We start from the raw sequence: 24,164 nt of genomic DNA, 5'->3' as shown, positions 1-24,164 counted from the left end.
AATTCAAACAAAGAGGAAGGAATTTGATCTGTCAGATTGGGAAGTATTAATAGCAGAACAACATTGCTGGTCTCTGCACTTTTTTTTGCATTACTATATTTTGTTCTTACAATATTGTATTTATATCCAATTTCTGTTAATATTCCCATATTGTAAAATTTTCACAAGGTTACTGTATGTATTTTACTATGTCATATGATGATTATGTTCATGTATCATAAATTTATTTTGCAAATGCAAGAAACTCTTGCAAATAAAAAAAGAGCCTTCTTTAACATAAATAAAAACATCACTGAGAGAGGGCAGTAGATATCTAAGAATTGAATATACTGTACATGAATTCTCACAAAGGTTTGAATAAGGTTCAATGCCTACTTACACTCCTGTAACATTGACATTTTGCTCGAGTATGATTCACATTATTGATCTTTACCAAAGTTTTAACAGGGCTTTACATTTAAATTATGGGTTAAGTGGTTCAGTGGTTAGAGAATTGGACTCATAATCACAAAGTTGTGAGTTCAAATCCCCACTCTGCCATGGTCTCCACTTTGATAAAAAGACCCGAGAGCAATATCTGTCGTTTATTAAGTCAGCAACTATGACTGATTAACCTGACGTAATATGATTCCTAGGTAATTGTTTATATACCAACTTGGCATTTACCAGCAAAAGCTGTCCTGTCGAGTTCCTACGGGAGTTACCATAAACAGAAACAGAAAATTCCATGAATTGAACTACTTGAGGGAGATCCGAAGAGAAACCATCATAGACGGCCTGTTGGAGAGAAACTACATTAAAGGTAGAATGAAAGTAGTCTTTATTAGGACAGATATTTCCATAGACCTTCACTCTTTTTTTAGCTTCCTACCTTTAGAAGTCAACTAACTTTTTATGATTGCTTCCAATTAGTATTTTCATATGTCCAAATCAAAACAATGAACAGCCATTTTGGGGGTAGTTTATCAGTCTTCTCAGCAGGTTCAATTGGGTAACTTGATATGAGCTTTTCACAAATTCCAGGATTATACTGAATATAAAGTGGCAATGGCAACTTAAACAAGATAAAAATTATGGTTTATATCAATCATATTAAAATAAATAAAAAAGCTAGAAGTACTATTAAATCAGATATTCTTCACGGCGCCATCTTGCTCTGTATAGACGAAGACCTGGGCGATGTCGTCATGCTCGTAAGTCCGCTTCAGATAAAGATCGATTAGCCTCATGCCAGATATGCTCTGAGAAGAGAAGAACAAGTTCAGATGTCAATTGACCACATTACATGTTTGTAATGAATATCTACATGTTTATGTATCATCTCATTGATCTCAGGTACCGTTTTGAAAACAAGGAAAAAGTTTCAATGACATTTAAACCAGAAGAAGAGTGTATCTTAATCAGCCATTTTCAATTTCTTTTGTTGAAGCTCCACATTTCTTGTTGGGAATCTGTATTGCTCCACTACCCAAATATTGCAGAGGGAGTAAAAGGGCCCTTTTTTTGGACTAATCATGCATGAACATGCTGATTCTGGCCTGAAAAGTGGAAGCATAAACGCACCCCTAGTCAAATATTTAACGTACCTGTAATCCTGGGATGGTTGGAATGAGTTGAAGTTTGATGTCCATACTGGTGTTAGGTCCAAGTTTACCGAGTTGCTTACCGGAGATACCGAGCCAAACCAGACCGGTGGTGTTATTCAAGACAAGCTTTAGATCCATTGTTCGTTCACTGCAAAGTATTTAAGAAATCAATTTCATATTAAAATTGCTGTCATTCAAGACAAGCGATAGATCCACGGTCCGCTCACTGCAAGATAGTCATAGAATCAATTACATCAGACTGACTAAACAAAATAGGTGCAAAAGTAGAGCATCAATGGAGACAATGGAGAAGTATTAAGTTCTGTGGATAAAGGATATATGGACAGTTGTCTGCACTAAATAAATGCATTTACAAGCAATTTAAAGGTAAATTAAAGAAGTTGCAAGTAAATTTCATGAGAAAGTATGTAAAACCAAGATTAAGAGTCACCCTATCAACCAAGATCTAGATCTGGTACGGTAACATAAAAAGGGACTTTGTGTAATCCTAAAATCTAAGCCTAAACAAGAGGAGTGTCTCTGGCAGTCTCGCCTGCATTACACAATTCAATATAGCAGCACTGATGGATGTTCAGTAATACTTGATTAACCGTATGTCCAATTTTCATGAACTAGGTCCATATACTTTTCAAGTTACATGTACAGTATGAGGTCATTTCAAAAACTTAACCTTATGTTAAGATATAAGTTGACGCCGCCACCGCCATTGCCGTCGGAAAAGCAGTGCCTATAGTCTCCCTCTGCTATGCAGCCGAGACAAAAGAGAACTTTGTGTAATCCTAAAATCTAAGCTTAAAAAGGATCACAATGAAGATCACAAAGAGGATCACTATAGAAAGTAAAGCAATACTTTTCAAGATCCAATAATCAGCAATTTTGAAGTTTTTCGGTGAACCTTTATGAAATTGCCCCTCCCAATTTCAATTTTTCTTTAAATAAGAGCCCCTACCCCCTCCAGGGCCCGTCTTACAAAGAGTTGTGATTGATCCAATCAATCGTTACTCTATGGAAATCCATACGTGTCATAATTATTTCTACATAAAATTTTCAAAATGTCCTTTGCAAACAGAGGCGAACACACCAAATTTTCAAGAAATAATTATGAAACTGATAGATTTCCATAGAGTAAAAATTGATTGGATCTATCAGTTTCATAATTATTTCTACATAAAATTTTCAAAATGTCCTTTGCAAACAGAGGCGAACACACCAAATTGTCAAGAAAACATGTAATTTACATAATATCTAGAAAACATTTCGAACAAACATGCATTTTAGATGTTGACGTTGCTGGCCATCCATAGTTGTGATTGATTGGATCAATCGCAACTCTGGGGCCCGTCTTAAAAAGAGTTGCAATTGATCTGATCTATCGCAACTATGGAAAGCCAGCAAAGTCAACATATATCATGCTTGTTTGTTCAAAAAAATTTCTAGATATGAATGTATTGCCATAAATTCATTGATTTCTTGACAATTTGGTGTGTTCTCCTTTGTTTACAAAGGACACTTTGCAAATTACCTGTAGAAAAAATTATGACACTGATGGATTTCCATAGAGTTACAATTGATTGGATCAATCGTAACTCTTTGTAAGACGGGGCCAAGTGCCCGTTTGACTCTTACCAACAGCTTGTAACTCTACAGGTGAGTTGGAATGGTTTCTCTAGTGGAACGCTGTCAGGTATTTGTGCAATGCTCAGCTTCAAGTCTCCATAGCCGGGTGCCTGTAGAAAATATATGAAATAAACATTTAATGAGATAGATCTGGGCCCCGTCTTACAAAGTGTTACGATTGATCAATCGCAACTATGGAAAGCTAGCAACGACAACATCTAAAATTACATGTTTATTCAAAATATTTTCTAGAAATGATGTATATTCATACATGCACTGTTTTCTTGACAATTCAGTATGCTTCTCTTCGTTTCAAAGGACATTGTGCAAAGTTGCTAAAGAAAAATTACAGTGTATGACATTGATGGATTTCCATCTACTTGATTGATCGGATCAATCGTAATTCTATGGAAATCCATCAGTGTCATATTTTTTTCTACAGGAAATCTGCACAATGTCCTACGTAAACACAGAGAAGCACAGTGAATTTTCAAGAAAACAATTATATACATCATAGTTAAAAAATATTTTGAACAAACATGTGTAATAGATGTTGACGTTGCTGGCCCTCAATAGTTGTGATTGATCGGATCGATCACTATTCTTTGTCATAACGGGCCCGGAACTGTGTACTTAAAGGAGAATGAAACCCTTGAAACCAGCTGAATCAATATCAAAGAGAAAAATTAAAGAAACATATTGTTGAAAGTTTGAGGAAGATTGAATGAATAATAAGAAAGTTATGAGCATTGGAATATTGAGATCACTGATGCCATGTAGATCCTCCCAACGGCAATGCGACCAAGATCTGTGATGTCACACACGTACAACTCCCTCATTACTTTGGTACTTATTTCACTTATATTCTCACTTTTATAGAGTCTATCACAAGGTGAGGTGTTCTCTTTATGAGATGACAAGTACAGAGGTTTCACAACATTATATCATTGATGAATCATTTGTCATATGATTAGAATGAGCAAAAAGAGATGTTTTGGGGTATATTTTCAGTGTCCAAATGGGAGAGTTGTACGTGTGTGACATCACAGATCTTGGTCGCATTGCCAATGGGAGGATCTCCATAGCATTAGTGATCTCGACATTCAAATGCTCATAACTCTTTTATTGCTAGTCCTATTTTACTCAAACTTTTGTTGATCTTATTCTTTGATTTTTCTGCTTTCACAAAAGCTAACTTGCTCCAAGAGTTTCATTCTCCTTTAAGATATAGGAGTTGACATCATATCCATTGCAACCAGTGGGGATAAACGATATATCGACTGGGAAAGGGGCAAAATGCAAAAAAAAATCCATTCTTACTTCACTTCATGATCTGCTAAAAGCATACGGTAATAATTTTAAAGAATTACAGATATTGCATATATAAACTAAAAAACAAACAAACCCGGCGACAAATTAATTTCAGAAAGGTTTCACATACAGGGGGTCAAACATATTTGTGAGATTGCCCAACAAACAATTTAATCTCATGAAGAAGGTTGATACTGATAATAATATCAGAACAGATTCATATCTACCGGGTACCCGGTAGGATGCGAAAGCTTATGTAGTATGCTTAGCAATTGAGTCTTGGAACTCTTGTTGGAATGCTCCCGAGGGAGTAGAGAAAGTGCATTCATTGTGTGCGGGCATGCCAGGATCTTATGACCGGGGTAATAATATACATGTATCTGTAAAGCACTTTTTTAGAGACGTTGAAAATCACATACCATTCTCTGGAGTTGGCTGGTCTGGAGACGTCCCTTTTCGCCTAACGTGGTCTTCCACACGATGTCCAGCTTACCGATGCTGGAGACTCCCTTGATGAGGGACGGACGGTCAGCTCCGGCCTGTGTCTTGGCCTTGAGACAGTATAGGTACTGCCTAGTGTCCATTGGATTCAGGTAAGTGAAGCCGCCAAAAATTAGCTTCCTGCAGAATGGAATCAAGACAATGTGATAGCTAATTCAACCTTGCATCCACGTGAAAGTGGATCTTCTGATTTAGGTTTAATGGCCCGTATTCTGAAGTCAGGTGTAACTAAGACCACAGTCTAAATCTGTGCTAAAATTATGGGGAGCCAAAAATGTAAAAATTATGTTTATATGGTATATTTCTTATGTTTACTATTTTATTTCATTTTGCTTTCGTAATGAAGAAAAATACTTCAGTTATCACTCCAAACAATTATGAACAATTTGGGTGTCATATGAGTTAATAAATTGAATGTTTACTGTTTTGTGTTAGTTCAGGATTCGTGTCCCAATTGGCTCTCCATAGTTAAACCACAACTTTAAACCAGGGTTAATTTAAACCCGAGTTCAGAATACGGGCCAATGAGTACAGAACTTGAACCAAGTATCTTGACAAGGAGACTTTCATTAATCATTGCTAGTAGAAATATGACATATTTATGAATATGTATTGAAATTTGTACATAAAATCATGTTTATGAGCATTTTTTGTCAGATATTCAAGAGCACACAGAATTGGCTGTCTAGCAACCATTTTGTGTGCTCCTACAGTACAGAATGGAAAAGTGTGGAAAGGTTAGGATTCTCTATTAAAGGGGAAGTTCACCCTGACGATAAGTAGGTTTTCATAAAATAGGACAAAATTCAAGAAAAATATTGGTAATGGTTTGATGTAAATCCATCAAATAATGGAGACATGAATTTTTCAAATTTTAATTTTGTGACGTCACAGATGGGCAAAAAAAAAAAAATTGATTTTATTTGTGGTTGGATATATGCCTTCAGACACATCACATCATATCGCTTTCTAGAAGAAAAATATTTTCATTCATGTTCTATTAAAAACCTGAAATTTATGGAAATTATATTACATGATAAAACGGAGGGGCATACATGTATGATGTTACAAATCAAAAACCTAAAAACTTCTCTTATTCTTTGATGGATTTTAATAAAACCTTTGTTAATAATTTTCTGTGTAATTTTTCTGCTATCATCAAACTTATATCAGGGTGACCTTTCCTTTTCAATTAAACCAGGGAGCATACGTACCGAGGTGCACAAGAGGTAATGACCAAGGCTTAATGCCTGAGAAGGACTGAAACAGGAAGTTGTCTTGTCTGGAATTTCTTATGCTTTTCACACTACAGAAATTTCGCTTAGCCCCGGGAAATAGGTGGGGCTAAGGGGGGGAGGGTCTTCGCCCCCCCAATATCCTGTGGTTAAGCTTAGCTCACTTCGGTTTCACACTACGTTTTACTAAAACAAGCCAGCACTGGTACTATCTGGCCCTGCAAAAAAAGCAGGGATAGACAGCTTAATGTGGTGCTAAGAACTACAGTGTGAAACCAAATCGGGCTGAGGAAAAGTGGGGCTAAGCATTAGCCAATCACAGAAGTCAAAATTGCACTTAATCATGCTCTGTGTGGCAAAATCACCAATATTCAAGAGCAGTGCGATAGTCCGGTCTTAAGGCGTTAACCCCGGCTTAGAAAAAAAAACCAAAAGATAGTGTAGGGTAAAGAAATGCAGTGTGAAAAGCAAATTACTCACTTGGATGTATCCTCTGTCTGGGTTGAGTTGAGTTCCTCCACAATATAATCCGCCGCTGGTTCTAGGGACACTTTCTCCATGCACATAGGGGATTGGGTGATGTTCTGGATCTGAGCCTCCAGGTAAACCTCATCGGACTGTTAATTAAAAAAAGGAGTTTGAAGAAACAAGACCTTAACATTAGCATTCTCAGTATCTAATCTGGGTCCTGATGCATAAAAGTTACTATTATAGTAACTTTGACAAAATCCTTCATTTTGATAAGCTGTTGAGCCACATTACTATGGCAGTTACAAATGGTAAATGTTATGCCACAGGCCCCTTGTTTTTTAACAGTAAGATTTAAAGGACAAGTCCACCCCAACAAATAGTTCATTTGATAAAAAGGAGAAAAATCCAACAGGCATAAAACTGAAAATTTGATCAAAATCAGATGTAAAATAATAAACTTGTGACATTTCAAAGTTTCGCTTAATTTCAAACAGTTATAAGCATTGTACATCCTGGTTGGTATGCAAATTAGGAGACTGATGACATAACCCACTCACTATTTCTTTTGTATTTTATTACATGAAATATGAAAAATTTCAATTTTCTCTTCATTGCCATGTGAAAAAAAATTTTATTCCTCCCTGAACATGAGGAATTACCATTATTTTAAAAGTTTATGGTGAAGTCAAGATGGTCCGTATTGTCAAATCTGTAAAATTAAAATATTTTATAATTAAAACAATAAAAACAAACAAAATAAATAGTGAGGGGTATCATTGCCTCTCATTTGCATATCACCGAGTTGTGCATATAACTGAACATTATGTGAAATTTTTTTTTTTTTTAATGTCATAACTTTCTTATTTTACATCCGATTTTAATGAAATTTTCAGTGTTATGCTGATTTTTTTCTATTGATTCAAATCAACAATTTTCTGGGGTAGACTTGACCTTTAAATTCTCATCAAGCAGGGCCCAATTTTGTGCACAATCACATGAAGCGAAACTTTTTATCATTGATGATAGAATTTTATTTAATTTTAATCAAGCGGCGTCATCTTGGGAGCTTAAACTGTATGAGCTTGTAGTTTCATGAAACAGGATCTTTATCATTATTTGCTTGTACATTACATGTATATGTATGTCCAAACAAAGTCTTAGGTGTTTTTAATCATCGTCTAGATACAGCTATTGCACAGCTGGAGAAGGGATTAAGAAGTCAAAGAAATGCATGAACTAATTTCTCAGATGGTACTGTAGCAGTGCATGGCAGGGCCTTCATGAACATACATGTACTGTACACAATATTTGGAGGTACAGTGTACGTGTACATGTACATGCATAAACCATGCAAGGTGCATCATTTTTTTGAAATACATAAACATGACAGTTGACAAGACAGACATTCATAATATGCACTACTAGTATAAGATTCATGCATGTACACTTTATACAAAATCCTTGATTTAAAGATGAAGTCGATTTCTGCTCACTTTTGAAAGTGATACAGAACGATTTGCTCAAAATGCAGCTAAGAAAAGAAGTTCATGATAAATCATTGAAGTCAGCAAAATTATAGTAACTTTACACAATTCTGCTGACTGTCCAGTCACATGTAGCATGCACAGAAATTAAAGTGACTGCACCCTAATAAGCTAATTGCTGCAGGAATGCCGTCTTCATAAATGAATTGAGGAATTGAAAACAAGAAATCGGTGGGAAACAAATAACTAACTTGTAGATGTAGATTGATGATTTTAGGACAAACAATTCATCCATGATATTATGTTCTGAAACCTGGATCACATGTCATCTCATAACAAGAGTGTCGCTAAGGCGAGAACATAATACGCTCGCCTGTATTAAACACGGAAATGGAGTTATTGTTCAAGCAAGAAAAGTGGAAGGTGGTGACTTCACCTTTGACCTTCTGACCTCAAAATCAATAGAATTCCTGGGATCTACAGTATGCTAGTATCATACACACCAAATTATATGAGCCTAGGTTTAAGTTAAACTTAAGTTATCACGTTTACAAAGACTTCAGAAGGGTAAGATGAAAACATGTCACTGTGATCTTGACCTTCGACCTTTTGACTTCAAAATCATTAGGCTTTCTGGGATCCATACTAGTATCATACACACCAAATTATATGAGCCTAGGTTAAGTTAAACTGAAGTTATCACGTTTACAAGGAAAAGTTAATGGATGGACAGGCAGACGGACGGACACCGAGCATGATACCATAATGCGTCATGTCAGGACGGGAGTATAAAAAAGAACACCAGGAGCCCGTAACAAAAGATAAGCGATTAATCACTAATTGAAATGGCCTATCAAGATCATACTTGCATGTGCATTTTGCTTAGTAGACTGAATAGGAACCAATCAGAATTGTTCTTTCAAATCAGCGATTAATCGCTAACTTTTTGTTATGGACCCTATATCTTGTGATCTAGACTAGATAAATGAATAAATAAATAAATAAAAACGCAAATTTAGGCGAAATACATGTATGGAAAAAACCAGGGAAGCTGCGTCACATCACAGATCTTGTTCCTATTGCCAATGGGAGGATCTACATAACATTTAGTGATCTCATTATTCAAATGTTCATAGGTTTCTTATTATTCATTCAATCTTCCCAAATCTTTCAATGATCTGTTTCTTTTCCCCCCCTTTTATACAAAAATATCTGGTCTCAAGGGTATCATTTTCATGTCTTCTTTATGAAAAATTTGATGATTAAAACACTAGAAAATAAATACACAACACATGGATACAAGCATTATCAAATATCATGTGTCCCTAGACAAACTATACATGTGCAAAATTGTAAACATGTTTATTTCATGCAAAGAAATGCAATGGAATCATAAACAATGTGTATGTGAATAATTACTAAATAATTATGTGCAATGTATACTATCATGATGCAGTAATCCAATTTTTTTACATGAATAATAAATCGAACAGCGAAATGACTATATAGTGCAAAAACAAATCATATAAACATTTAAAAAAATGTTTTCTTTTCCTAAAAAGAATAAAGTGGTGAGCAGAGAATGGTTACAGTGTATATTTGATGATTTCTATTGGAAGAGACAAAAACTGATGCGATATGAAGCAAAATATGTATTTTCTTCATGCTTTGAGTTTGAGTCTATGGATACAAATTCAAATCTGAATAAACAAAATGAACGAAAAATAAAGAGATACATGTATAAACACACTTGTATATATAAGACTTGTTTCCTAATTAACTTGAAAATATTTTTTATCTTGAAGTGTCCTGCTTGCGCGCGTCCTGCTCTTTTATAGTCTTATTAAAATGTTACTGGGCAAGCAGCCCCGCACCATGATTGTCTTTGGTGTGTGCGCTCTATAAATCAACATCATTATCATTATTATTCTTGGTTGACTAAATAATTCATAATTGTTTCTGCAATGTAGTGGACAAAACAAGAACTTCCAGACATTTATTCGTAACTTGAATATGGCAATGCAGTAGTTTGGCTTTTGTGTAATTAATAATTTTTTCTTTTTGCTTGAAAATTGTACGTCATGATTACTAAATGGAAAAATATGAATTAAAGTATGAAATCAATTATTTCTTTTCATTATCCATAATATTGATTACTGATTTCACAAAGAAGACAATATATGAACACCATTACAATCATTTTATCAATCTAATCATAAAAATGAATAAAAAATAAACAAAAAAATTATAAAAATATCTTAAGACACAAAACAGGGGGAATAACTACATTTATGACAAGCACTTGCAGAAAATATAGCAAATCATAAGTGTGATAAAAAAGCGATATTCATATCTGAAAAGTTTCAAGACTTACAACATAATCCTGATTTTGAGGCAAATTTGGTTGGATATGATAGAGTTGGTTCATGCAAACGAGAGAAAAGGGGGAAAACAATGTGAATCAAATAAAGTTGAAAATATAGATCTACATACATGTATGACATTCTGAAGTAATCATTTGGATAACTAAATCTTTAAGCATAACAAAATTGCAGACTTCACTTACTAATTAATCTTTTATCACTAGAACTAAATCTGACTTCACTTTTTATCAAATATAACTAGACCTGAAACATATTAATTTATTGATACTATGGAGCAGAGATCGATACATGTCGGGCAAAGACCATGAAATTGTAATATAATGTATAATGTTTCCGCTTGAATCACTTATTCATGTCATGATATCATCTAACATTGTTGAAAAATATTTTAGATTTTAATCTATTATTTACAAGATAAATGTGTCATTGCAATAAAGTGAATTATTTTTAGAATGAATAAACTCAAAATTATTTACAAAACTATTATGTATGATTAACAGATCTGAGAACCACAAGAATGGCACTAGATAATTTCCATGATTTGAGAGTATCATAAAATAAATAAATTGATAATGCTAATCTATAAAGCCCGATAATCTACATGTAGATATATTCTATTGCGCTGCATGAGCTCCTACATGTAGCTGTGTATATACATGTACATGAAACCCTACATCTTTGCTTACTGAAAATAAATGACTAGTCTATCTTATCAATAGCATGACTTTGTATATCTCATCTCTAAATGAAGGAAACAACTCAACAATCAACAAATGAAAACCTTTTTCAGGAACAGAGAATTAAAGATAGAACAAATAAATAATATACAAAGTACATCGCATACTGACAGCAGGATAAAAAACAAAAGATACCAAATCAAAACTTTCATGCGCAAGTTAGTAAATACAATAGAATTCTACCGAATCGCTCTTTGTTTTGTTCTCACAACTGCAGGCGGTAACTTTGCACATCGAACTGCAAGTCATACAAATCTACATGTACGAACAAGACAAATTAGAATGTAAATTTACTGGGAAAATTCTGGACAGGGACATTTATCAACAGAGCTTGAGCAATAAATTTGACTTATAGTCAGAGCGATACCATAGCCACCAATGAGCCTGTATGCAGAAATGTGAGAGGCTGAGACATTACAGACCTGCCAACCTCTGGGAATGAAAAACTGTATTCTGTGATAAAAAAAACTGTATTTTTCCCCAAAAAAGTGTATTTCATAATAAATTGCTTGGCGCACTCACTCATCGCGGCGCTCAAGCTGCATGCAAGCTAAAATGCGCACTGCTCTTGCAGATGAAAAAAAAAACATTAAAACATGTGTATACAGTATCTTCAGCCTGGTTTTAACAAAATGATTGAAAAAAAAAACAAGTTACCTGAAATTACATTGATCTAATAACCATATTTGTGCACGTTTTATGAAATAGAGACATATAGAGATTATTTTTCTCAATAAATTACGATTTAGTTTAAAAAAAGAAAAGAAAAAACGTACTGCCGTATTTTGGTTGCAAAAACGTACTAAATACGGCTAAAACGTACTGGTTGGCAGGTCTGACATTATCATTGCTCACAAATAATTGTATTGATGGAGGGGTAAGGCACACTCACGATCTCCATGTACAACTTCAAATGACTAAACATTTATTCACTTAGGTATTTTTCTTCTATTTATTCATTTTTTTGTGTGTAAGTTGTCAAAGTTACTGAAATGCCTCAAGACTTCAACTTGCTTAAAAACTCTTTAACAGTGGGGGGGGGGGGGGGGTGCTTTTTGCTTGCTCATAATCCAAAACTGGGATTCTCTAAAATGTGATTGCACACTTTGATGCAACTTAAAATGATGTCAGTTATGAAATAAACACTAGAATTAATTGCTATATTAATGTGTTGAAATAAAATGAAAAATAAGCTGTACTACTGAATATTGCAATGCTCACAGCATGGATATAAATGTAGACCTACAAGCGAACAATTCACAAAAGCTGAAGAAACATAAATATGTAGTAGAGGTCTATTAAACCAAAATACGTCTGTTCTGTAAAAATCAATATTAAGATGGTACATCTAAGTATGATGTAACTATCGATTCATTAAGCATGCAAAGTAGCAAACACTAACAAATAATTTCAGTAGAATACTGGGGCTTGATTATATCTGAACAGTCAAGGTTCACTGAATTGTCCTAGACTTCACATTGCATTTGATTAGATCCTCAGGCCTTGAACCCTTACATTTATTTTGCCTTTTCATTGCAAAATCATATCTGAAGAGTGCATGATTAAATTGGTTATCACTGGAATAGCTAAATGCTGGGATTACGTTTTAGTGGGACAGCGGGAGGATGGGAGAGTAACACTGAATCTGATCGGAAAGTCTGAACACACTACCACAGTAACAAGTTGTGATTACCTGATATCCTCCGCTAGCTCTCATTCTGAGAGAGTACTGTTCACACAACCACAAGAAACGTTATGTGAGAATGCAATTAAACATTATCAGGAAATGTGCTTAAGTATGTACAGGATATGAATACAATTTAAAGGACAAGTTTATCCTGACTGCAAGTTGGTTTTTAATAAAAACAGAAACGATATAAGAGTAACATCGATAAAACAAGTCAAACGATAACAGCAACACAAATTTCAAAAAGATTAATTTTGTGATGTCAACTTTCCCAGGTGTTGTACATGTGATATGAATTCTAGAAATCGCCATCTGGCATGGTTTCATAATGATCAAATGTATCTTTTGCATCGAAGCATGCACAAAATAATGAGTCCGATAATTATATAATATTGACTGGCCTTGAGGGGAAACATAAAATATATTGCCAGCAAAAGAATCATATTGGCCCGAGTCTTTAGACAATGACAATATAGGTCTTTTAAGGGCAATATATTTGATGTTCCCGAAAGAAGAGCCAGTCAATATTTTCATTATCATCCAAATCAGATATCTAGAGGAAACATCATATTGGTGATATTTCTTTTAAAGTCTGTAAATTTAAAACATCAGTTTTGGGAATTTACTCGTTGATCAAAGAGAGGGATTATTAAAACTCTACATTTAGAATGAATATTTCAAAACATTTATTACTGGAATGATGTCTCTACAGTACAGAGTGAGATTGAGTCAAGTTTCCTTCATAGGTTCATTGAAATGAAAGCAAACGAATGCCAATGAAAGATTAAAAGGAATGTTCAAAATAATTATTGTAAATGTTTTTTTCTCTCCTTATCTTACCTCTGCATTGTAAAACTTTGTCTTCACATCAAGAGGCTTGAGAACCTGGAAATTGATTGAAATTTTTAAAGAAAATAAATTTCGTAAAATGGCCTTAAAAATGGACATACATGTACCAGGGGTGTGAGTGGTCACAAATAAAAAGATCTGGAAAAAGCTGAAACTTGTAGAAAAAGTCTGAAATAGAAAGAGCTCCCATACTTTTTGTACAGAGGAAAGCCCAAAATAAGCTGAAATTAAGCTGAAAATCAAAACGAAAAAAATCTGAAATCAGATAAAAATCTGAACTCTCACATCCCTGATGTACTGAAGCTTTTTTGACATGCACTCATCGGAGAAAAATCGCACGAATGACCAGGACGCCTAGAGCGCAACTGTGATTGGCTGTCAAGGTAAACAATTTAGGCTAAGTTAACAGCCGTAAATTGAAGCAAAGCAACTATAATACCGCAATGGTTCTAATATGAACTCCTTCTGGCAGTACAGAATGGAGTCAGCAGAATATATGCTGCATCAAGCATGGGCAGATGAGTAAAACTTTCATTAATTTTGTAAATTTCTGTATGTAAATGGGGAACAATTGAACAAAGAAGCTGTATTTTGCAGTGACAGCCAAAATTGTGGGGGGGGGGGGCAAAAAGGACCACAATGCTTTTTAACAAATTAAACATCCACTATCAATCCACCTTTAATAGCACAAAGAAACTAATGATTCAAATTTTGATCTATCTGATGGTATATTGTATAATAGCTCTAGTGGACAAGGTACCTGAAATTTGTAGAATTTCCTGAAGCTAAGTGTCTCGCCGGTGGGTGAGGTATAGCTGACAGCACAAACCAATCTAGGAAATCAAAGGAAAAATAAAACAATGAAAGTGAATACATGATTATAAAGAATACATGTGTGTTTTGAAAAGACACTGTAATGCAATCCTTAGAAATTTTTGAGTGAATTGAGAAATCAGGGAGCAGAAAAAAGAATCAAAGCTAATATCTGCCTACAAAATTGAATTCTGCAACAAGCATACATACAGAGTTGAGACAATCTATGTGAGGATTGTTTTAATTAGAGGTGCTTGGAGTAAAAACTTACAAGTAGGCTATATCTTCTAAGAACTCTCCAACAGCCAAAGAAGAATTTACATGTGCATGTAGTCTATAGCCTATATAGTTGATCTCACTGCTGCCACCTTGTCAGAAAACACTTTTTTGTGTATAACAGCATTCTGACAACAATAATTTAGGTAAGAACCACTCACACGTATGAACCGCGTTGGCAGTGGATTTCTAACTAGTGGGTCGCGCGTGCTGCGATCCCACTTCTGGTGTCCACTACACACGACTTCTATGGCTTGATCTTTCTGTGCGCGGCGGCATGTAATGAACCCTTGAGTGGGTAAGAACTACCGTAGCTGTGCCATTTCCTATATACAGAATAACTTATCTGATCACTTTTATTAATAAACTTCATATTGCTAAAAATTGTCATTTGAGGATTAAGTTTAATTAAATAAGGATACATATGTAATAAAAATACTTACATGTGAGTGCCCAATTCTTTGACTTCATGATGAATGACTTGGTCAATGCACGCTCCTGGGGCGAGGCTAGGGGTGGGTGGGGTGGACCCACCAGACAGGGTCAGCCTCTGGGAGCTAGTCTGTAGATCAGTCTTCACATGGATGTCCTGATTATTATGATAAATAGGGAGAAACATTTAACCTTAGACTTAAAGAGGTCTATGCATGCTCCTGGGGCGAGGCTAGGGGTGGGTGGGGGTAGACCCACCAGACAGGGTCAGCATCTGGGAGCTGGTCTGTAAATCAGTCTTCACATGGATGTCCTGATTATTATGATAAATAGGGAGGAGAAACATTTAACCTTAGACTTAAAGAGGTCTATGCATGCTCCTGGGGCGAGGCTAGGGGTGGGTGGGGTGGACCCACCAGACAGGGTCAGCATCTGGGAGCTGGTCTGTAAATCAGTCTTCACATGGATGTCCTGATTATTATGATAAATAGGGAGGAGAAACATTTAACCTTAGACTTAAAGAGGTCTATGCATGCTCCTGGGGCGAGGCTAGGGGTGGGTGGGGGTGGACCCTCCAGACAGGGTCAGCCTCTGGGAGCTGGTTTGTAGATCAGTCTTCACATGGATGTCCTGATTATTATGAAAAATAGGGAGGGAGAAATATTTAACCTTAGACTTAAAGAGGTCTATGCATGCTCCTGGGGCGAGGCTAGGGGTGGGTGGGGGTGGACCCACCAGACAGGGTCAGCCTCTGGGAGCTGGTTTGTAGATCAGTCTTCACATGGATGTCCTAATTGGGGTAGGGATGGCGAAGAATTAACCAATGAAGAGAAGTAGGAGACACTTTGCTGTTTCCAGGGGGGGGGGGGGGGAAATCACATGGGGGGGGGGGGGGCTTGGGATGTTCTCGCCCCTGAAGTGCTCAAAAAGCCCTGGAAAATCCTCATTCATTGCAATGTTAAAGCTTATCCAATAAATTGAGGCAGTACATTTAAGTTGTAAAAAAGTAACCCCCCCCAAAAAAAAAATTGCATAGCTGTTTCTCCTTATCTTGAAATATTCAAGCAACAATAGACCAGTTGGGAGTTTCCTCAAGGGCAATTCGGTTCAAATGGCCTTACCTTCCTTTTACTAGGATCTATCTGGCAAACTTCACAGCAAGATAAAGTAAGCATGCCTGGCATAGCAGGATGCTGAAATTTCATAGACCAGGTGACTAGAATAGCACATCAATTATTAACACTCATGTAGGTTTTTGTTGCATTTCTACTCTGAATGCATTAGCATGTTGCTGTTACAATGTACTTGGCCAACTATCAAATACCAATCGCTAATGGAAGCATCGTTGCTTTTTAGTAGACCTTAGGAAAAGCACAATTCAAAAGAACAATATGTGAGTGATCAAAACATCACATTTGGTGCTTCATCTCATTGAATATCAAACCACCATGCCAATTGAGTTCAACTGACCTTCTGATCATATGCAGAATGGAATTACTAACTGGTCTATTATACCTCGGTCACATTTGCTCTACAGCGGCCGTACGGCGAGTCGAAAACAGCCGTTTTATTCATTTTTATTCAAACCACCTATATTTAGCTGGTACAGATGTTAAAACGACTGTTTTCGACTCGCCGTTCTGGCACCGTAGAACAAATGTGACCGAGGTATTACTCTACCACATACAAGTACCTTTGTAGTCTTCAAGTAATTGTGTGACCAGGCACCACAAAGGCACAAAAAACTTGGGCTGTGTTTATTTCAGTTGGAGGGCATCAACAACAAACAGGAGGCGCTTTTGTTCTTAATTAGCACCATTAACTAGTGGGGTAACAATTACTCCTTTTGTAAGGACTTACAGAAACCTAATTTCTAATCCTCTTTTTGTCACCTTCGCACAATATAATGGTAGCAAGGGTAGTTTCTTTCAATAGACTGTCCAACAGACTCCAACTTAATCCCTTACTAATCCAAAGTAATATTCTATGGTAGTGAACTTTCTACTCTAACAAAGATGATTTAGGATTATCTATTGGAACAAATTATGCATCCATGTTAATGCTGAGTACCTGTTTTTTTCATAGATCATGGAATCATGGTATCTTTTGTTTTTGGTGAAATTTTTGGTGCCTGGTCACTTTTGATAAAACAATTAAAGAGGTTTGGTATCGGCCCTAAATTACAATCATAAAATTTGAATATTAGATATCATGCACTTGTTACTGGGCAACATTATACATACATGTATAGCCGAAATGTATTCAATGTATATGCCTATTATGAAGTCAAGAGTAAAGTGGATATTTTCAATCAAGCTTTTGGGTATCGCAATTAAGGCTACATGTATTGTAGGCTTAGTGTGGCTACATGAAAAATTTGGGCAGTTCTGCAATTGAAACTCTAATATGGAAATCATTTAACATATTTTAATTTAAACGTTAGGATAATAATTTGTGAATCAAATTTTTAGTCAATTTCTTAATGTGATGCTACTAAACATAATTGTGACATTGAGAGGAAAACAACTCTTTTATTACGGTACCTGTGTTGCTTGTATACTGTCATTATGTACACTCACGAAGCAGGAGAATGTTTCACCTAAATATATGCTCCTGTGAATAAATTGAGAAAAGAAGTCTGTTATTCCATCTCGTGGTTTCTCAAAAACTTGTCATATGTAGAGGCACAAACATGACAAACATTGTGATATCAACTTCAAGTCAACACAAAACTGACCAGTCATGCACGTAGGGATTTTTCTTTAAAAAAAACATAAAAAATAATAATTACAACTGATTACAACCAAGACCGCTTCAACCGTTCTCACTACACATTAAACTAGTTTCCACTAAACTAGTTTCCAGTAAACTAGTTTTAGGACGGTAGTGAGGACGGTGTCTAAGACACACATCTGTTTCAATTCTTGCCAATGACTTGTGTACTGGAGTTAACTTTGTCATTCCTCATCAAATTTTGATGAAATTTTCAGAGTTGTCTGATTGTACTCTACATGTAGTATCTGTTCAAACAAGGAGCTTCAAACATAATTTTAGAGGGGAAGTTCACTCTCACAAAAAGTTTATTGTAAAAATAGCAGAAAAAATGATACAAAATATTGGTGAAGGTTTGAGGAAAATACATCTAAGATTTAAAAAGAACTTTATTTGTTTAAATTTGTGATGTCATAGAAAAGCAGATGCCTCATATGTCATGTACATGTAATATATGAATATGCATCATTTAAAATTTTTTAATGGTTCATGATAACTAAACTATCTTTTCTCTTGGGGGTGGGTGTGAAATAATTTGATATATTGAAGGTACAATAAAAACCATTTACAATTTTTTGAGAAAAGTACACATTGATTTCTCAAATTCATGATACATGGAAAGCTGCTCACATATGAAGTTACAAATCACAAAAATAAAATTCTACAAATTTTGTAATCGCTGAATGATTTTCCTCAAACCTTCACCAATATTTTTCATTATTTTTCTGCTAATTTTACATTAATCTTCCCCTTTAAGACTAGAGTAAAACTAAATTTGAGAATATTTGCAGAATGTAAATGTACAATGTGGTCTTACCCAAAGTTCTGAGGAAGAGTAAGAATCTCGCCCATGGTGAATCCAGGAAGGCCGGACACAGCTCCCAGACTGGGAAGAAAGTCTGCCGACTTACTTTCAGAAGAAACTGCATGGTAGGAATAGGAATGGCATACTTTGAGGATAGTAGATAGTATACAAATAATGCTCGTAAGCACGTGCATGCAGGGCCAAATAATGAACGATGTGCGAGAAGAGCCAATGGATATACTGCACCGAGGTCCGCAGGACCGAGTGCAGTATATCCATTTGGCGAGTCGAGCACGGAGTTCATTATTTAGGTCCTCTATGCACAAGAATGCATGCATTGTTTGTTTTATACACCCCCCCCTCCCCCATGTTACTGAGTTGCCCCGAATGCTATATTTTTATCTAAATTCTAGATAATTCTAGATAATTCCAGACCTCGCACTATCCTGCACTCTGACGTCAGAGTGCAGGATAGTGCAGTTTGGATGCAATAGTGCAATTCGCTGAATATCATGTGATCCGATTTGGACCAATCAGATTACAGAACATTCTTGGGAGTTGTATTATATTAAATCTCCAATTTGCCATGATACTGGAAATTACAGAACTGGCAAAATTTCACAGTGAAATATAACTGTAGGCCTACAGCCAAACATACACTACTCAAAAAAAGTTAAGGACCACTTTTTAAAACGTACATAAAGATTTTATACAAGGTGTTTTATTTCTGGAAATACCTCAGTACAACTGTCCTAAATGTCCTTAAACACGCTGTAATCAATTTCACGCATGGGTGGTTTCAGTTGTTGCACAATGTCTCTCGCATCACTGCACATCCTGAAAAGTGGGCCCCGAGGGGTATCAGCTACCGACATGAAGTGGTAAAAACGAATGTCTGAGTGTCTTTCAGGCAGTTCAGTAACGAGTGTGACCACCTCCTGCAGCAATAACGGCTTCACAGCGCTGTCTCATGGAGCTGATGAGGCGATTGATGTCTCTGACGTCCAGTGCATCCCATGCAGCCTCCAGAGCCACACCCAGCTGCTGCAGTCCAAGTGGATGGGCTTCGAGCTGCTCGAGACTCCTCCCCATCATGTCCCAGACGTGCTCTATCGGGTTTAAGTCCGGGGACCTCGCTGGCCACTCCATACGCTCAATCCCCTGGCCCTCAAGGAACTCGGTCACCACCTTAGCTCGGTGGGCACGGGCATTGTCATCCATGAAAATGATGTTTTGTCCCACATTTTCTGCAAATGGCACCACTATAGGTTCAAGGACCTCATCCCTGTACCTCACTCCTGTCATTGCTCCCCCTGGGACCACGTAGAGACGAGTACGGTTGGCGTAGGTGATGCCTCCCCACACCATGACGCTGCCTCCCCCATAACGGTCATGTTCTGCAATACAGGGGTCTGCAAATCTCTCTCCTGGTCGCCTCCAGACTCTCGAACGTCCATCATTGTGGTCAAGGGAAAATCTGCTCTCATCTGTGAACAGAACTCTACGCCATTGCTGTCTGGTCCATCTGACATGCTCCCGGGCCCAGTTGAGACGAATTATTCTGTGAGCAGGGGTGAGTGGGACACACTGAGCTGGCCGTCTGGCATGCATATTGGCTCTGTGAAGTCGGTTACGGATTGTTTGAGTGGAAACAATCACTCCAGTTGCTGCAGCGAAGTCATTGTTGAGGCGGCGTGCACTGTGAAAGCGGTTGCGGAGGCTGAGATTCGTCAAGTAGCGATCATCTCTAGGGGTTGTCGAAACTGGTCGGCCACTGCGGGGTCTCTCGGAGTATAGCCCTGTCTCTCGGTGTCTTTGATTTGCTCTGCTAATGACACTGTGTGACACGCCCATCATTCTGGCTACTCTTCGCTGACTGAGGCCAGCTTCCAGCATCCCTAGGGCTCTGGCTACATCTGTTTCACTTAGGTGGTGTCTTGGCATTGCTGTTGTAGGCAAGTTGTTGATTGTACAGACTAAAGACGGAAAATGCTTTGGAAGACACTTGTCTTATGGCCCACTGCAATGATGCCAGAGACATCATGAAAGAACTGCATGTGTGAAATTGATGTCATTGTGTTTGATGGCATTCTGGACAGCTGTATCTTGGCATTGCTATTGTCAGCAAGTTGTTGATTGTAGAGACTAAAGACAGAAAATGCTTTGGAAGCCACTTTTGTACGGGCACATTGCAATGATGCAAGAGACATGAAAGAACTGCATGTGTGAAATTGATTTCATTGTGTTTGATGGCATCCTGGACAGCTGTATCTTGGCATTGCTGTTGTCAGCAATTTGTTGATTGTAGAGACTAAAGACAGAAAATGCATTTGAATCCACATTTGTACCACTTCACAATGGGCCCACTTTTCAGGATATGCAATAATGCGAGAGACATCATGCAACAACTGAAACCACCCATGTGTGAAATTGTTACAGGGTGTTTGAGGAGATTCAAGACAGCCATATTCGGGTATTTCTAGAAATACAACACCCGGTTTGAAAATTGTATACACACATTAAAAAGTGGTCCTTAACTTTTTTTGAGTAGTGTATTTGAATAATGAAAAACAGGTAGCTTTGTCTTACAAGTCAAGTCCTTTGGGGCGATAAAAATCTGTTTGGCTAAAAGAAAATGACTTAATAGAAGGGGGGACTTATGCCTTTTGCATAATCAGTAGTAATAATTTTGAATTGGGTGGGTATCAACCTGTAATATGGAAGGTTGACTACTTGACTTACATTATGCAAGCAAGCTTGGAATTGAAAATTATGAAAATTCAACAAAATACATTGGGTGTAAAATCTGCCGATCAAACGTGTTTGCATTGTAAAGCATATACTGCAGTATATACTGCAGTTGTGGAAGCGTCGTGGTGTAGCGGTTCTGACTCTCGCCTTGTAATGAGAGGGTCGTGTGTTCGAATCCCACCATGGCCTAGCGTCCTTTGGCAAGGCGTTAATCCACACTTTGCCACTCTCCACCCAGGTGTTAAATGGGTACCCGGTAGGATGTGAAAGCCTATATGTAGTATGCCTAGCAATTGAGTCTTGGAACTCTTGTTGGAATGCTCCCCAGGGAGTGGAGAAGGTGCATACATTGTATGCGGGCCTGCAAGGATCCGATGACCGGGGTAATAATATGTCTGTAAAGCGCTTAGAGACGTCGTTCCGATGTATTAAGCGCTATATAAATGCGGAATATTATTATTATTATGTATGTAGGCCTATTGAAAACTAATGTAATGCAAGATTTTTTATAACTAGGAGTGAGGAATTATAACAAGTATTTTATTGAAAAACTGGAGACTTTTATAGGATAAGTTTGATATGTACATATATATGGAACATAAAAAGGTACATGCACATGTGGTTGGAAAACCATAGATCTTACATGTACCGTGGTCTTTTACACTGGGTGGGACTATCATAAGTAAATCTTTACCATAAATGTACCAAAAATTCTCGATGAATCAGTTGCCAAACATTTCAACCATGCATAGAAAAATTCCAGTGAAAACCCTGTGTTCAATTACATCCAAGAAAATGTTCCCACAGAAGAAAAAAAATTCATCTTATATTTTATGAATTAATCTTTGGTGGGATAAGAAAGCCAAAGCCAAAATGTTGAATTAAGAAAAAAATTATGATATGCAAATTATGCTTATTTGAGGCACCTAATTTGCATAATTAGTAAACTGACCATTAGGTATGGGACAAATAAATGTATACCGGTAACTAAAATGAAAAAAAAATCTTGTAAAATTTATTCATAGACCGTGGGACATACATGTACATGTAGACCCTCCCACATTTTATTTATTCATTCATTTTTTTTTTTTTTTGGGGGGGGGAGATGATGTTATCTAAATTAATATGCAAATTAGGTCATGTCAAAGGATGAACATTTTGAGGACATATTTTAAAGTTGCTTCCCAGAATATTTGTATTGTTGCATCTCTCGAGGAAGTTCTAATTCATTGAGTATGAAATTATGTAATACCACAAAAAGTTAAAAAAATAATCTAAAATCAATGTAATAAAAAACTGGTATATATGGTATGCTCTTATGGATGGGACATTTGTAAACGGGGCAACTCCTGGAAAAAAAAGAAGTTGGCAGGCCTGTCTATGGGAGACAAAGTGTCCCATATGTAAAATTGCCTTTTCGACTTCATCCATGGCTTACAAAAAAGTAACCCTATATATGACTCAAAACTTTACAGAAGTATACTAGAGTAATAAACCTTTCCTCACACCAAACTGCAACATATTTGTCTGCAAAATTACTTTTATAGAGTTTTGAACTTATTTTGTCTTTAAAATTAGATTTTTGTGAGTCCTATATGTAATGTAGTACATTTCAGAAATGACATCACAGGTCAAAGGTCGTCAAATTCTTCAAGCTTTTCCTTCTATGGGATATCTACCATGTGGATAATAAAAAGATTTGTACCTACAATGTAATACCTTAACCAATATCTTATGGAGGTTTAATAAATAGTCTTTGAATATCCAATATGTAACATGTGAAAATTCTTGGACTTGGCCACAATTGGTGGATTTAACTTTTTTAAAGACCTTTTTGGTCCAAATACCTCCTGAAATAGGGAGAGAAAAAACAATGCAATTGCAATAAGCATGAGTGGAAAATTCTGTGCTCCAAAATGAAGTATACAATTCTGTTGAATATGTATATATTAATACATATATAAAGACATATTGTTAAAAGTTAATCAATCAATAACTCACCATTTCCAGGCAAATCTCTGCTTTCACATAGCACTGGTGTGTTTGAGACAAACGAAGGCTTAGTCAGCCTCATTACTGTAAAATCAAAAGATAACAAAACAATAAATTTTAGAATGACATTCATAGTAATAGTAAGGATTAGCCTTCTGACTTTGAAACAGAGGGTCGTGGGTTCGAATCCCAGCCATGGCGTAATTTCCTTCAGCAAGAAATTTATCCACATTGTGCTGCACTCAACCAGGGATGCCACTAGGTGTCCTCCAAAAATACTGAAACTTATCGCGGGCCGGGACAGTGTCCAAGAAAGAAAAAAATTTAGGGGGGGTCCACCTTAAATTTTGGGATGGACACAGGTAAAAAATTGACCAAGCCAAAAAAAAAAAAAAAAACTAGATTTTAATTCGTCATGCGGACGAATTAGGTGGTCTGTC

General features: G+C 36.5%; 1 protein-coding gene across 3 annotated transcripts; it reads right to left on the bottom strand.

The window, feature by feature from the left end:
* On the bottom strand, positions 1–23,857 carry LOC129271407 (trafficking protein particle complex subunit 13-like). Of its 3 annotated transcripts, XM_064106470.1 has the most exons (13): positions 23,734–23,857; positions 18,994–19,099; positions 17,948–18,017; positions 15,416–15,561; positions 14,644–14,716; positions 13,875–13,919; positions 13,041–13,076; positions 11,531–11,602; positions 6,752–6,888; positions 4,955–5,156; positions 3,234–3,334; positions 1,587–1,734; positions 1–1,241 (listed from the first exon to the last, which is right to left on the bottom strand). In XM_064106470.1, the coding sequence occupies exons 1-13, from the start codon at positions 23,855–23,857 to the stop codon at positions 1,128–1,130; spliced, it is 1,374 nt and encodes a 457-aa protein (XP_063962540.1). In that variant the 3' UTR covers positions 1–1,127. The 3 variants fall into 3 exon arrangements, with proteins under 3 accessions (XP_063962540.1, XP_063962541.1, XP_063962542.1); XM_064106471.1 differs by lacking the exon at positions 11,531–11,602; XM_064106472.1 differs by lacking the exons at positions 11,531–11,602; positions 13,041–13,076 and having other exon boundaries at positions 23,734–23,812.
* Positions 23,858–24,164: the final 307 nt, after the last annotated feature.

Source organism: Lytechinus pictus, chromosome 11 (genome assembly GCF_037042905.1).
Source record: "Lytechinus pictus isolate F3 Inbred chromosome 11, Lp3.0, whole genome shotgun sequence".
Classification (NCBI taxonomy): Eukaryota; Metazoa; Echinodermata; class Echinoidea; order Temnopleuroida; family Toxopneustidae; genus Lytechinus; species Lytechinus pictus.
Note: the sequence above shows the minus strand (reverse complement) of the source record. Positions and strands in the feature narration are given on the sequence as shown.